Genomic DNA, 13,400 nt, shown 5'->3' on the forward strand with positions numbered 1-13,400 from the left:
ATTCGCGCTGCATGTTTCTGCTTCAATTAATTCGGTAGGCGAAGCTGGAGCCCGCAATAGTGACGCCTACTTTATTATGCTCTGTAAATTTTGCATTAGTAGTGCCTGTGTCTAGAAGTGATCCTGTGAAAAGATGTATAGCTACCAACTTCCTCAACCTGAAATCCTATGAAGTACCAGGCAGTTATTAATTTATTAATTTATTTGTTTATTATTTATTTTTGCACCACGTGAGAGTTTCTGTAGGTGTCGAGCAATCGATACGTACAGGAAACTTTAACTAATCGAGTTAAGGAAATAGTAATAAAGAGTTCACTTGGACCTAGGACTTTTCGTTTTGTTCACCCATCTCTAACTAACGAGACTCGTGGTATGTGCTCCAAATGAACTGCATCAATTTGCCTAGTATGTTGACATCTCGCGAATGCATGCTTTTCGTCTTGTGAGCGGAGCAAGTTTTCTTCGTCTTCTTTTTGGGGCTTTACGTGCCAAAACCCGTTCTTATTATGAGGCATGCCGTAGTGGAGGGCTCCTGATTATTGTTGACTACCTGCGGTTCTTTAACGTGCAGTACAACGCAAGCACACGGGCGTGTTTGCATTTTGGCCTCTATCGGAAGGGGGCCGCTGCGGCTGGGATTTGATCCCGCGACCTCGTGCTCAGCAGCGCAACGCCTTAGTCCACTAGGATAACCACGGCAGTTTTGTAACTATAAATACTTATTCCGCCCTAGTAACAACGAGACGTCAACGCTACTGCGTAAAACTGCTGTTGCCGACGATGTGGACGTCGTTTCGACAAACTGATCTCATGTAGAGTTAGAGGTTCTCCTGTCGTTAATTCTGTTAACTAAACAGAGAGACGCATTGTGTACTTCGGCTTTCTCAGTTGTATTCTGTAAACAGATAAACATCATGCGCTTTACTTCCCTGCAAGATATGCAGAATATGCACACAGCGAATTTTGTAGGGCCGTAGCTACCATATAAGTGTAGCCATACAATGTTGTGTCCACGGGATGCTCCTTATGTGCAGCGATGGACGGCACCACTGTGCTTTTGATCGAAGGTGCAAAAGAACGTCGAAATCAGCGTTCCGAGGTAAGGACTTCCTATTTGTACCCGACTCATTGCATGTCGTGTCGTGCCAGTCCGCGGCAGCGACGAACTTAAAGCTTGCTTACAGATCCAAGCGGGATACGGTATAGTTCCATTGCTTATGTATTTTGCAAACCTACGGGTTTGTTGCCCGTACAACGCGCAAGGCTTTTCACTTGTTAAAATGTATGGCCAATAGGCCGACGTTCTCGCAAGTTTATTGTCATATGTCCTCTAAAGAAATACCGGCCAGTATTTTGGAAGTTGTAAAATATACACTACACGCTGCTCGTAAATGAAAAAAAGCACCGCATATCCACGGGGTGAATTATGATCAGTGGGCGAAGCTCCGGAGGGAATCATCGGTAAACCGTGAATCTTCCGTGTAATTCGCCCAGTCTCGCCGCACTAAATCGAACGATTGACTTCCACCAATGACACGCGCCATATGTGACGTCATTCCTATTTTATAACAGCGCCCTTCATTATAATTGCACCATCTCCCGCTTAAGGGGACGCTAGCACAAACGCGTTAGAAACGTGCAGTACTCTCTAGTAAGGGGGAGAGGCCACAGCGTCTTACGCAGCCGTTTACACATGCCGGAACGTGCACCGCGTTTGCCGACGCCATCACATGACTGCTGAGAGAGTATAACCCCCCGTATTCATAAACGCTCCTCGACTTGAACTTGACTTGCCACCGCCTTCAACGCGTTTCGAACGCGCTGCCCAAGGCGGTGGCAAGTCAAGTTCAAGTCGTGGAGCGTTTATGAATACGGGGGTAAGGCGGAGAGGCCACAGCGTCTTACACCAGCTTCTTACACGGGCCGTAACGCGCTAGCACAAACGCGTTAGAAACGCGCAGTGTTTCGTTAATGTTGGGTATTTATTGTCATCGTGGTGCGTGTGTCCATGTGCGCTTCGTGGCGTAGTGGTTAGCGCCGCGCGTTCGGAAGCGAGGGGTCCCTGGTTCGATTCCGCGCTACGGACACAACTTTCGGAATTTTTTTCTCATAAAAGTAGACGTGGCTACCTACTACGATGACGACGACGACTACTACTACTACTACTACTACATACTACAGAGGAGGGACAGACCCACACCCTAAGGAGCTTCGCCCCTAAAAGGGTCACCTTTATGAAGAGTCGAAGTAAGCATAGATTGTACATTTTATTTGATGCAGAAATTGTCTCGAAGTGCCGTAGCTGGTGTTAGCGACGTTACCGTGACGACCGGCAGGCAACATTTGCTTCCATAATGTAGCTGCGTCACTGCTGCTCGGGCCTTGCGCACTCGAGTAACGCTCTCGAGTAAAAACTGCGTCGCGAATATGAACCCCGGAGAATGCGGCAAACGCGTATTCGCAGGAGGGTCCGTCGGCGGAGGTGCGTCAGCCCTCGCAAATCCAGGAGGAGAGCGACCTGGACGCTCGCCTCCGAACGGCCATCACAGTAGGCGTGATGACCATGGTGATCCTGGGCCTGTTGGCCATGGTCTACGCCTTCAACGAGGCGCAGCGGCAGCTGGAATACCTGCAAGACTCGGACAACGTGAAACCCATTGAGTGCGTCAGATGCCCTGAAGCATTATCGCAGAAATCGTGCTTCACAGTAGAGCTCTTTTGCAACATAACGTGTCGATCAATAGCGCTGCTTGATTGGACGTTCGAGCGTATTTCCCCGCATGTTCCTACAAGCCTTTCTTGGTCGACAGCTCGCACGTAGCAACACGTTGTTTCTCATGGCTGCCGTCCACGGTGTCACATAACTTAGCAGCATACTATATATATCTTCTTGGCAACTGTATTAGACTTGCTGCAAGTCCACAGGTCCACGCTAAGAACACGATATATATATATATATATATATATATATATATATATATATATCGACCCTTGCAAAGGTCGGTCCACCGACCCAAACTGTTGGGTAAATAAACCTAAGATAAACCGCGAACTTGGGCTTCTGATTGTTATAACTACGCTTGGCCCATTGAAAAATCTGGTTACTACTATATGTATATATATATATATATATATATATATATATATATATATATATATATATATTATATATATATATATATTATATATATATAATGTGGGCGCAGTGGGCTGGTTTTCGATCACCAGCGTTATCAGTTCATGAGAAAAGTCCTGGGTTATTCGCACGCCATAGAATTAGTACTACACCCCTCGCGCTATTCACAATATTCGATAGAAGATCGTTTTGTCCAGGGCTAATTAGGAATTACAACATTGGAATCAGAGTCACTACAGGAACAAAAAGCGTGGTTCTCACGGCGGTGCGTCACACTCAGTCATTTGAGAAGTCCGATTATCGCTGTGTATTTTATGTAAATGCATCGCTCCCTAACTATCTCTGGCTCGCAATTAAAAAGAAAGCACTAGAAGCTGGCACGTCTAGTGCACAGCCTGAGAAGCGTTTCCGGCCTTAGGGATCAACCATTTCGTTTAGCTGTCATCGTGAGCTTTCTACAGGAATTTTCACATCACGGGCGTCTCGAATCTCGACAATGGCCATTATGCATTCTGAAGACGCACATCTATGCAACCAAAACAATTAAAGCTTGCTTAAATAAGGATAAGAATTTCTACAGTGGCTAGAGCGGAACTACCACGTGGTGCCACGAAGAGGGGGGTTCACTATATATATTTCTGAAAATACCATTGCTGCGCAAGTCTCTAAATGTAGTTAAAGTTGAACGCCATGTTGTTTGGCAATCTTAATTTTGTTTTGCAGAAGTTCTTTGCGATAGGCTCGCAATGTTGCTTATTTGCCCGTTAAAGGGATTTATACATCAGTGTACGAGAGAACGCTCAAAATAAATATGTGATGATTATGATATGTGGTGTGTAATGGCGCAAAAGCCAGGTGTGACCAAAGAGCGCCATGCATCTGATAAGTAGACATTTGAACACTTTAAACAACGTATATGAAAGCAGTCAGTTTTTTGTCTTGGACAACAGCTACAGTAGCGAGAAGGTTGTTCCAGTGGGCGAAAGGTCTTGCAATAAGATAAGTATATGCATACTAGTATGAAAGTATAGAACAACTACCTTGTATTTATGGTCTAAGAGAGGTTGAATGTTCTGAGCGGATGAACAGAATAATTTTGAAGACCGTATTTTTTAATACATTTTGAAAAGTAAATAAAAAAGATTGCTCTTAGGGCTCCAGGATAGGTCGTGGAGGCTGAAAGTATTTCCCGTAGTTTTACTACTGCACTTGAGTGACGACAGTAGTTGAACGGGATCAAAGAAAAGGAAAGATTTCGAAGACTTTCGAAAATAAACTTCAGAGTAATTTGATTAGAACCCTGCATTACGCATCCATATTTCTTTTAAGGTATATATATATATATATATATATATATATATATATATTATATATATATATATATATATATGTTTTTTCGCAGTTATAATGAGCCCTCGGTGTCTTCCAGATGTGTCAGATGTTCTAGATGGCCCACTGACATAGCCCGCTAAATTTAGCAGGCAAGAAAAGCAAGAGCCCACCAATTTTCAACATTTTCCTCCTGTACGTAATCACAGATTTACACGCCAAATTTCCCGTAGGTTATAAAATTATAAAATTAGAAAAGAATGAATTACAAAAAAAATTATAAATAGATGGTTCCTTAGGCAGCATGCACCTTTCTTTTGATCTGCAAACGCAACACAAACTTTTCGTACGTCGCAACTATTAAAAACACGCTCACTGTTAAGTTAGTGAAGTGACAAGGCACGTGACCAGAAGGTTCATGGCACCGCAGGCTCGCTGCTGTTATCGCACACGCAAACAGTCTGTAATGATTAAGCTTCATCGATGTACGCGCGGACGAATAGTTGTGCCTTAAGATTAGCGCCCCATTTTAGATACGTTTTGCATGCGTTTGTATAGGAGCAGGTTAAGAGAACCTCTTAACTCGTTTTACACATGAGCTACATGTAATTAAGGTATGGCGTTGCTACGTATTAAGTGATCCGTATGCACCTGTCTTCCAAATACAGCCTGGATAACGCGTGGCGCGCAGGCGTCTAACAGCACCTACACCTCTGCCGCGACGACCGACGACTTGGACATTGTTTCCTTCTCTACTGAAGCGGACGGCGAGAAGAAAGGGCTGCCGTCCACGGCGAAAGCAACATCGGATGGCGATGGCTCCAAGAAAACGGATGACGAAGGCGCCCAGTTGAAACAAGGAGGGAACTCCGATTAGCCGATAGCTTGCCGGCTGCAAGATTAATGATCATTACTTAGCGATTATTGATAATTCGTGTTAATTTCATTGCGACATCCCACCCTAATACAATAAATACTTGTTGCCAGTATACGTCCGAAATTAGGCCAGCCTTTTCTTTGCGTCAAGTTCGAATAAAATTTCCGGGTCATAAAATGTTTCGCACGTATTCCAGTGCTTGGCTATTAAACACATAACAGCGTTCTACTGAATACCAATAATAGATCATGTTCGCGTAAGCTATGTGTGCGCATGTAAGCATACCGTGTTAATTGTACGCATATTTCGCCCATAATTTTTGCATAATATTTGTGCGATACAAGCACAATATTCTTCAGTCCCTTCCTTTAATACTTGAGAATAATTTTGTGTGACATGGACCGGGGATAGGAATTATTTCCTATCGGGAATTATAACGAATAGTTCTGGTAGGAATAGGGAAGATTAGGAGAGGCCTTAGTCCTTGCCAGCCGTTCCGCAGACGCAAGTGGTTAAGGAATAGTACGAAGCCTAACATATACGGCTTCTAACTCATTTATTGCTTCTGTGAGAAAAAAAAATGAAGCACTTTCTAAGACTGGCTGCCTTGACAGTTATGTTTTCACCTGCCTGAACACCAGGTTCGCTAAGATTTCAGCATTGCTTTCCCTCGATTCTACTCCTCTCTTAACATCACCATTCTCACGCGGCCGATGCCGGTGATGAAGCGGAGCTCGGATGACGAAGTGTGAAAAGGAGCAGCGTTGGAATCGAACCGTTACATTATCCCGGCCCGACTTGCGTTTATATATAGTGTAGTGAATAAGAGGGACGATGCAGTGGGGCATCCTTACCAGAGCTGTCTAGTGGGTCAAGCTCTCCAGCTAGCGCATCGCTCGGACTACGCCGCTCGCGCCCCAGTTCCCTGAGCTGATCCAACGGTCGGCTCTAACGCTTGCGTGCAATAAACGCCTTTACAAGTGGTGGAGGAGAAACACCTCATAGGCATCCAACCTGTCACTGTTTCCAGTCGCCCCCGGAAAAAAACATGCATATTACCTTGACAAACTAAGCTGTACAACTTTCAGCAGTGATAAAGCGACTGAGGAAGGGAATCGGAAGCGTAGTTACCAGAGCTGTCTTGTCCAGCCGGCGACTATACGGTGCCGGAGAACTTTGATAAATGCGCTTACGGAAAAATCGCGCAGGTGATGGAAAGTAGAAAGTGAGTACCATTTATGCACCAGTCCGCCATGTCACATCTCCAAAATCAATGGTCCAGGCCAGTATAAAGTGAACAGACTTGGGCTGGCCATCAAATCACGGGTCACCTTATTCAATTCAATTCAATTCATTTTTATTGATAAGTAAATTAGTACATAGACAGTAGTATACAGGAAGGGGTCCCAAGGTAAAAACTGCAGGCGGGACCCCTTACGATGAATCATTAATCATTAGGCGCAATAAATTGCGCCTAACCAGCGCCTAATAGAATGTGTTCAGAAATTGACCGCCTCGTCGGTCCAGAATGTAAAAATGGGGAAGGCTTTCTTCACATCTTATTTTTCTTCGACAAAACTGTTATTTTCATTATTATTGCATGAGGGAAAAAGCGGTGCAAGTGACAGACTGGCAGAAGTCGTCGAAAAAGACGCAATTTCAGGCCACCTCAAAAGTACGGCGGTGTAAGAAAGATAGAAATGCACAGTAAACGAAAACAGAGCACTAATTCAGTTATTTAAACACATGTCACAAGATCACGTCTGTGCAGCGCGAATATTTTTAAAACTGAATTCGTCAAAAAAAAGAAAAAGAGGCACTAACATAGGTATGCAGATCAAAAGAAGGCGTTGCGGTTAATAATTTTGCTAATAACTTGCACTGACTGTAAAATACTGCTATCAGTAATGTTATTGCACAGTTGAACAGCTTTCTTGAAATCTGCGTTGATTGAGGTAATGTGCCGTACAAGACAAAGAAGAAGACCACACTCAAGGCACCGTAAGTTCATTTCTGCTACCTTAACGCGTACAAACGTGATATTGAGTATTACCGGGATTGTCACTTCAGTATATCTGAAATATTTCAGCGGAGTGCTAGCTATACAGATTCTGAGGCTTACCGCAACAATGAACGCGTAAGGTATGGTGTACGTAGGTAGTCTATGACTTTGCAGATGAACGTCTGCGCAGGTTCCATAGGCTTTTTAAGTTAACTTTCTTCGTTAACTTCGCGGCAATAGCTTGTTTATTAGAAGGGCAAATCAGCGCCCCTTTCTTAAAACAAGATGGTTGAACGCGAAGCTTTCGCCCATGCAGACTGAATCAAAGTCTAAGTACAAAGCCAACGACCACGCAACGAACCCAAGAAATGCTGAGCGACCTGATGCGATGCATCTGTGATTTGATTGCTTGCTAAGGATTGTATTTTTGAACGTTAAAGTTAAATGAAGACAGATTTCGTTAAGCTGCATAGCTTTTATTTTAGATGATATAGCCGGTGATTACACGCACACACTCCCACTTTCACGGATTGCATGCCGTTGCCGATACATTTGTTCGGCCTTACGCACACGATCGCGCTCGCGCTTACTTTTTTACTCTTCTGTCCGCTGCACGCGCGGCCTACTAATGGTGACGGTGTGGAATGCATTGCGTGACACGCGCAATTCAATGCAGATATATACAGTTCGTCTGAGTAGCATGGCGTTGCAGTTCCCACTGTTCTTATGGGTACAACGGCGAATGTAAACTGTATTGTCCTACGATTGTGTGCGCAGATAATTTCATTGTGTAAGTTGGCTTTCTTACAATGCCTTTTCGGCACTCACAGACGAATCAGTGAGACATAGCAAGTTTCGCTTTTAGATTGAAGATCAATAGTGCAGTACGTTTTGAGCTGCAGCCTCAGTACAAGTACGCTAGCGTGACGTCCAGAAAACGTTTCGTTTCGTATTTTGGCAGCTCAGGCCCAGTAAAAATTCTTGATACTTACTAAATTTAGCCTTTCCCTCATTTCAAATACAATGCAGTCTATGTTTACCGTTAGCATGTTGAACGAGGGCCAACGTGATATTTTGCCTCTTTATCCTTGTGCACTAAATTAAGTCCCAGGAATTCTAAACCTTAGAAAAAAAGTGCTCTCAAGCCTCAGAGCACCATAAATACTTATTGCTACAGCTATTCTACAGCCACTTTTGGTTTCATTTCTACCGTGTCGTGACGTCATGACGCAGAAGGTTGTAATGCGGGAGCAAGGAGATTGCGACCTTTCGGCACTCACTCCGGCTTGCTCGTTCTTATGCTACGCTGCCACGTCCTCCTTCGCAACGAGTTGCATCATGGGAGGACACCTAGCGAGCCGGAGTGATGGTCGAAACGTCATAATGTCCTGCTACAACGTGACCACATTCTCCTTCATGACATCACGACACAGTAATCTTCTGGGAAACCTAACCGAAAATGGCACTAGGAAAGCAATTATTTTTAATTATTTGACGTGCTCTGACACTTGCGAGCCATTGTTTTTATACGGTTTCAAGGCGTATGACTTTCACTTCATGCACAAAATTAATAGTCGGAAGTATCAAGTGAGTTCCGTTTTAAATTGGCCTGAGCAGACGCCATAAATATTCGTTACGTCACGGTGAGCTCGTGCGAGAACTTCAATGTGACCCTGCCGAGCAGGCTTTCGTTTTTGCGTCGTGTTCTGGCTTACCAAGTAACTTCTCGTCGTAATAGTTCCTTTCCTTCTCTATATTTGGCATTGTAGTGGGGCAATGTACTAGCCCGTGGCACGAATCCAGACAGGTGCTTCACACTTACACATGTCTATACATCTTCGACTTGGTCTTTGCTGATGCAAGAAATGCAGGAAAGATGTCTCGGAACGACTACGCATTTTCGCCGAAGTATCCGCAGCCGGGAGGCCTCCGGTACGACCTGCCTCGCTACACTATCGGCGAGTATGGTACGCCCGTGATGGAGCCACTTAGGACAGAAGACTTACCCGAAGTGCGTTGGACGCAGAGGAGTACGCTATACTTGGGGAAATATCCGGGTACTTTCGTATGTCATTAGCGCTTACTATTACCGTTACCATATGCCAACTATACTCGCGGGCAATTTTCTGTGACACTGAAGAGAAAGTTACAGGGGCGGAAATTCTGGACATGTCTTATCGTGCCAAGTATTATGGCAACATTTCAGAGTGCTATATTACACTATACCAGAGCCTTTGCATTTTTGTAACAGATACTAAATCAGCGTGACTTCCACTTCCACGTTTGATAGTTTCGCATTTGCCCAAACAGGGAGGAGAACTGCAGAAAAATAGGTCAAAATCACTACTCAGTGATGCACTTCGTCCTACTTTGAGGTCGTAAATAAAATGTCTACGGCTTCTTTTGCCCGGCTCCATCTAATGCGGATGGGAATGGGGGGCTTTTTTCAAGAGCGTTCTCATAACTGGGCCCGCCGTAGCTTTCCCTTGGATCATGGTATCCCAAAGTTTTCCGCGATTGTAGGTCTGTGCATATTGGATAATCCGGGCAGTACACCCGCCAGGCAGAGCTACAGCTGCAGATTACCCAGGGATGCATTGCTGACGGGTGGCCTGCGTAGCAGTGCTTGCTACAGTACGATACAGCATGCTCTAAATCATCGCATTGAGTATACATGGAGTAGACATATGGTATGTAATAGTAGCATAGGTGAAAAAAAAAGAACGTTACTTCAGTTAAGCGTAAGATACATACGGCGAGAAACTGGTGCCCAAGCGACTAACTTTATCCGGCGGGGAAAGCCAGACTCCCGCTGTCGAAAAATTCTGACACCTGCCACCAATTTGTCTCGCCTACAAATTTCGCCTGGCGAAGTGCGCTGACAGAAGCGTCAACCGGGTGGCGGCGGAGACAAGCCAATCAGCACGTAGTGTCATGTCCTGGCTTTCACTCCGTTTGCTTTCAATGGCCGGTGGCCAGAAAAGACGGGCGACGAGCGCAACAATCCGTGATTGCCGCAAGTTAATATTGTGATATAACAGGTTTATTAATGTCAGTTTCAGTTTCTTTTCTCAGGAAGTGTCTGTATTGTGAATTCATGATGCAAAAGCCGGTCAGGTGGCAGCAGGATATCCGGACGCTTTGGCTGCAGACTTGACATCGTCACACTGGTTGCAGCACTCATTTCTGCAACTTCGGCTCACTCGGTCACCGCCTACACTGCTACGCTTTGCAGGGCCCCGTGTAGCAGCATCGGAGCCAGTGTAAAAACGTTATGATGGCGTGCGCCCACATGATCACCTGCTACGTCATGACGTCACAACACTGTCACGTTCTGGGAAACTAAACCGAGACGGGCTTATAGCAAAGTTATTATACTGTATCATGTGGGGCGCTCTAAGGTTGGTCTGTGCCTTTTCGATAAGTCCTGAGGCCCCGGACCTGTAATTACCGTGCAAAAACGAAAATTCGAAATTGACATGCCGCTACAAAACTAAAATTTCATTTCAGGGGCAGGCGAATACTGGGAACGGTGGTATAACGAAACACAATCTCCTATTTGATTTAGTCCTGGAATCAAATAGTCACTATTCAGTGAGTACGAATATCTTTGGAAAACTTTCGAATACTACTAAATTGTCAACTGTGATACACCGATCATAAAAGTGTATCAATAGTACGATAGCTTTAATGGCCGCAGCCATAGGCATAAAACACGAGTTGTCACGCAGTGGAGCAGGCCTCGTTACTTTGTGTGTCAGGCTTTACTGACTAAACCATGATATTAGCACTCTCTCGATAGTCGTGGTTGTTGTTCGTGATGCTCCATTCGTTCTTTTATTAGGCAAGGCTTCATAACGTGCATTGTGATGAAAGAAACTCGCTGATGTAATATTACTATGATGCACACATTATTTTATAATAATGGCGAAAGCAGCGGTTCATTATTCAAAAGCTGTACGTAAAGTATTCGGTGTTCGATTCGCTTCTGTCAATATGGGATTGGTATTCGATATGGCCTCGAAAAGTATTGTTCGCGCACCCTGCTGTTAATAAATATTTCGTGTTCTTTCTTCATTTTTTTTGCTATACACGCACATTTCATTGTACAAGATACGCACAATCTGTGTGCTCCCATAGCCAATGGCTAGTACGGGGCCCATTTAGAAATATACATATGAAAAACTGCTGTGCAATTGGTATGAGCGTATTCAGTTTTATTAACAAAGAATACAATAAAATACAGCACTTCGCAATAAACCCAAGAATAACTGAGTAATAGTAGTACTTAGATTTGCAAATGAAAACTTGTATAGGTATCAGTATTAGCCTCTTCGATAGGTAAACAAAGAGAACAGGAAAATTACAACACTTCGCAATTAATACAAGAAAAACCTGATGAATTTTACATGCGTGCCACACTGGCCGCCTCTTGCAGCCTCCGCCGCGGCGCTCTGGCAGCTGGGATACCCGACTCGTGGTGACTCTCGTCGGCGTCGCGCTGCTCTTTTTCATCACTCTCACAGCGGCGACCTTTATCCTCAAGCGCTCGGACGCCAACGTCGACATCGCTGATGAAACGAGTGCGCCCATGAAGAAGCGAACCATATTCTTGTAAGCGCGTGCGTTCAATATCGGCAACATGGCCACGTACAGTGCCATCACATCATTCAGCTGGCCATCTTATGGAGACGACTTTATGGAGCTTTCGATGCGCCGCCATCGTGTTCTTTATTTCTTTTTCTTTACACAAGAATTTCTTAGTGGTCACAACCAGAACGGTAAAGCGTTCTGCATGAAAATGGGTACACATTTCTTCTCACTGTGTAATGCTCGAGTAAAATCCATCGCCGTGCAGAAAATTCATATTTTTTGTTAAGGACAGGTAAGGATGGCGGCTCTAGTGTACCGAAAATAAATTCAACCATAGACAGCGATTCTTGAAATTATGTGGAGTTAGACAGTATGCAATATAGCCAACGGACAGTGCAGTAAACAGTGCTGAAGACAGTATGCAGGCAGTACACAGTCTTTAGACAGTATGTAAGCCTTTTTTCTGGGCAGGTTGCAGATATTAAAATACAATTTCAACTTTAAGGCTATGACGGATGGTATTTCTTGTTATTCTAATAGCCATAGGCTAGCTGGTCATTCGAGTCCAGTTGAGATATTTCTTTTCTTTTTACTATAGTTGGGCCAAACATTGAACTTCAAGATCGCCATTGAGATACATTACAATGAAGAGTATGACCTCCATAATCACAATTTCCCCTTTTGTCATGGACAAAGGTGTCATTTTTATCTTCGCTATTCCTTATGAAACGATTAGCTTTCTATTTTACTTTATGTCGCTCTGCGTGCACCCGAAAGAAGAGTGATTAATATTAATTAAGTGTTTCAATTGAGGAACTGGAAAAGCCTTCGAAAGATCTAATGGCTTGACAAGTGTTATCAAAGTGGCCTAATACTCCATCTAATTCGTTCAAAATACGTATTGGTCGTATCAGGAATCTATTTTTTAAGTTGTAAATTGCGTGCATCTGCACCAATACGAGTACAATTCGCAGCTTCAGGGACACCAGCATTCATGATACTATTTGTCTCGAGAGCTCATCAGATTGGAAGTATATAACTGCTGATTCCAACTTGCGCCTGCAAATTTCCTAACTTCATCACCTCACCCAGTTTTCTGTCGTCCTCGACTGCGCTTCCCCCCTTCTCTTGGTATTCATTCCAGTTGAAATGAGCTAGAGCAAGACTGGGGTAATTGGAGATCGCAGAGAGAGGCCTTCGTCTTGCAGTGGACATAAATATAGGCTGATGATGATGATTATGATGATGATATAGCTGCAGTACAATAAGCATTGTCTTGCAAATAATGTGTTTTGCAGTACAAGTGCAGTAAAACGCAATTACAAGGCATATCTGCTGGCTGCATGAGCGATGTGTTCCCGTGCAAATGCTACTGGAGGCGGCGTAATCTCGAGTGTCGGAGACGCGCTGAAGAGAGAGGCCACAGAAGCGCTCACTCACCTCTGTCTGCGCTATTCAGCATG

General features: G+C 44.2%; 1 protein-coding gene across 1 annotated transcript; it reads left to right on the forward strand.

The window, feature by feature from the left end:
- Window positions 1-1,002: 1,002 nt before the first annotated feature.
- On the forward strand, window positions 1,003-11,962 carry LOC125947099 (uncharacterized). The gene is made up of 3 exons (XM_049671447.1): window positions 1,003-1,099; window positions 2,465-2,665; window positions 11,783-11,962. The coding sequence occupies exons 1-3, from the start codon at window positions 1,037-1,039 to the stop codon at window positions 11,960-11,962; spliced, it is 444 nt and encodes a 147-aa protein (XP_049527404.1). The 5' UTR covers window positions 1,003-1,036.
- Window positions 11,963-13,400: the final 1,438 nt, after the last annotated feature.

This window comes from Dermacentor silvarum, chromosome 7 (assembly GCF_013339745.2).
Source record: "Dermacentor silvarum isolate Dsil-2018 chromosome 7, BIME_Dsil_1.4, whole genome shotgun sequence".
In the NCBI taxonomy this organism is placed as follows: Eukaryota; Metazoa; Arthropoda; class Arachnida; order Ixodida; family Ixodidae; genus Dermacentor; species Dermacentor silvarum.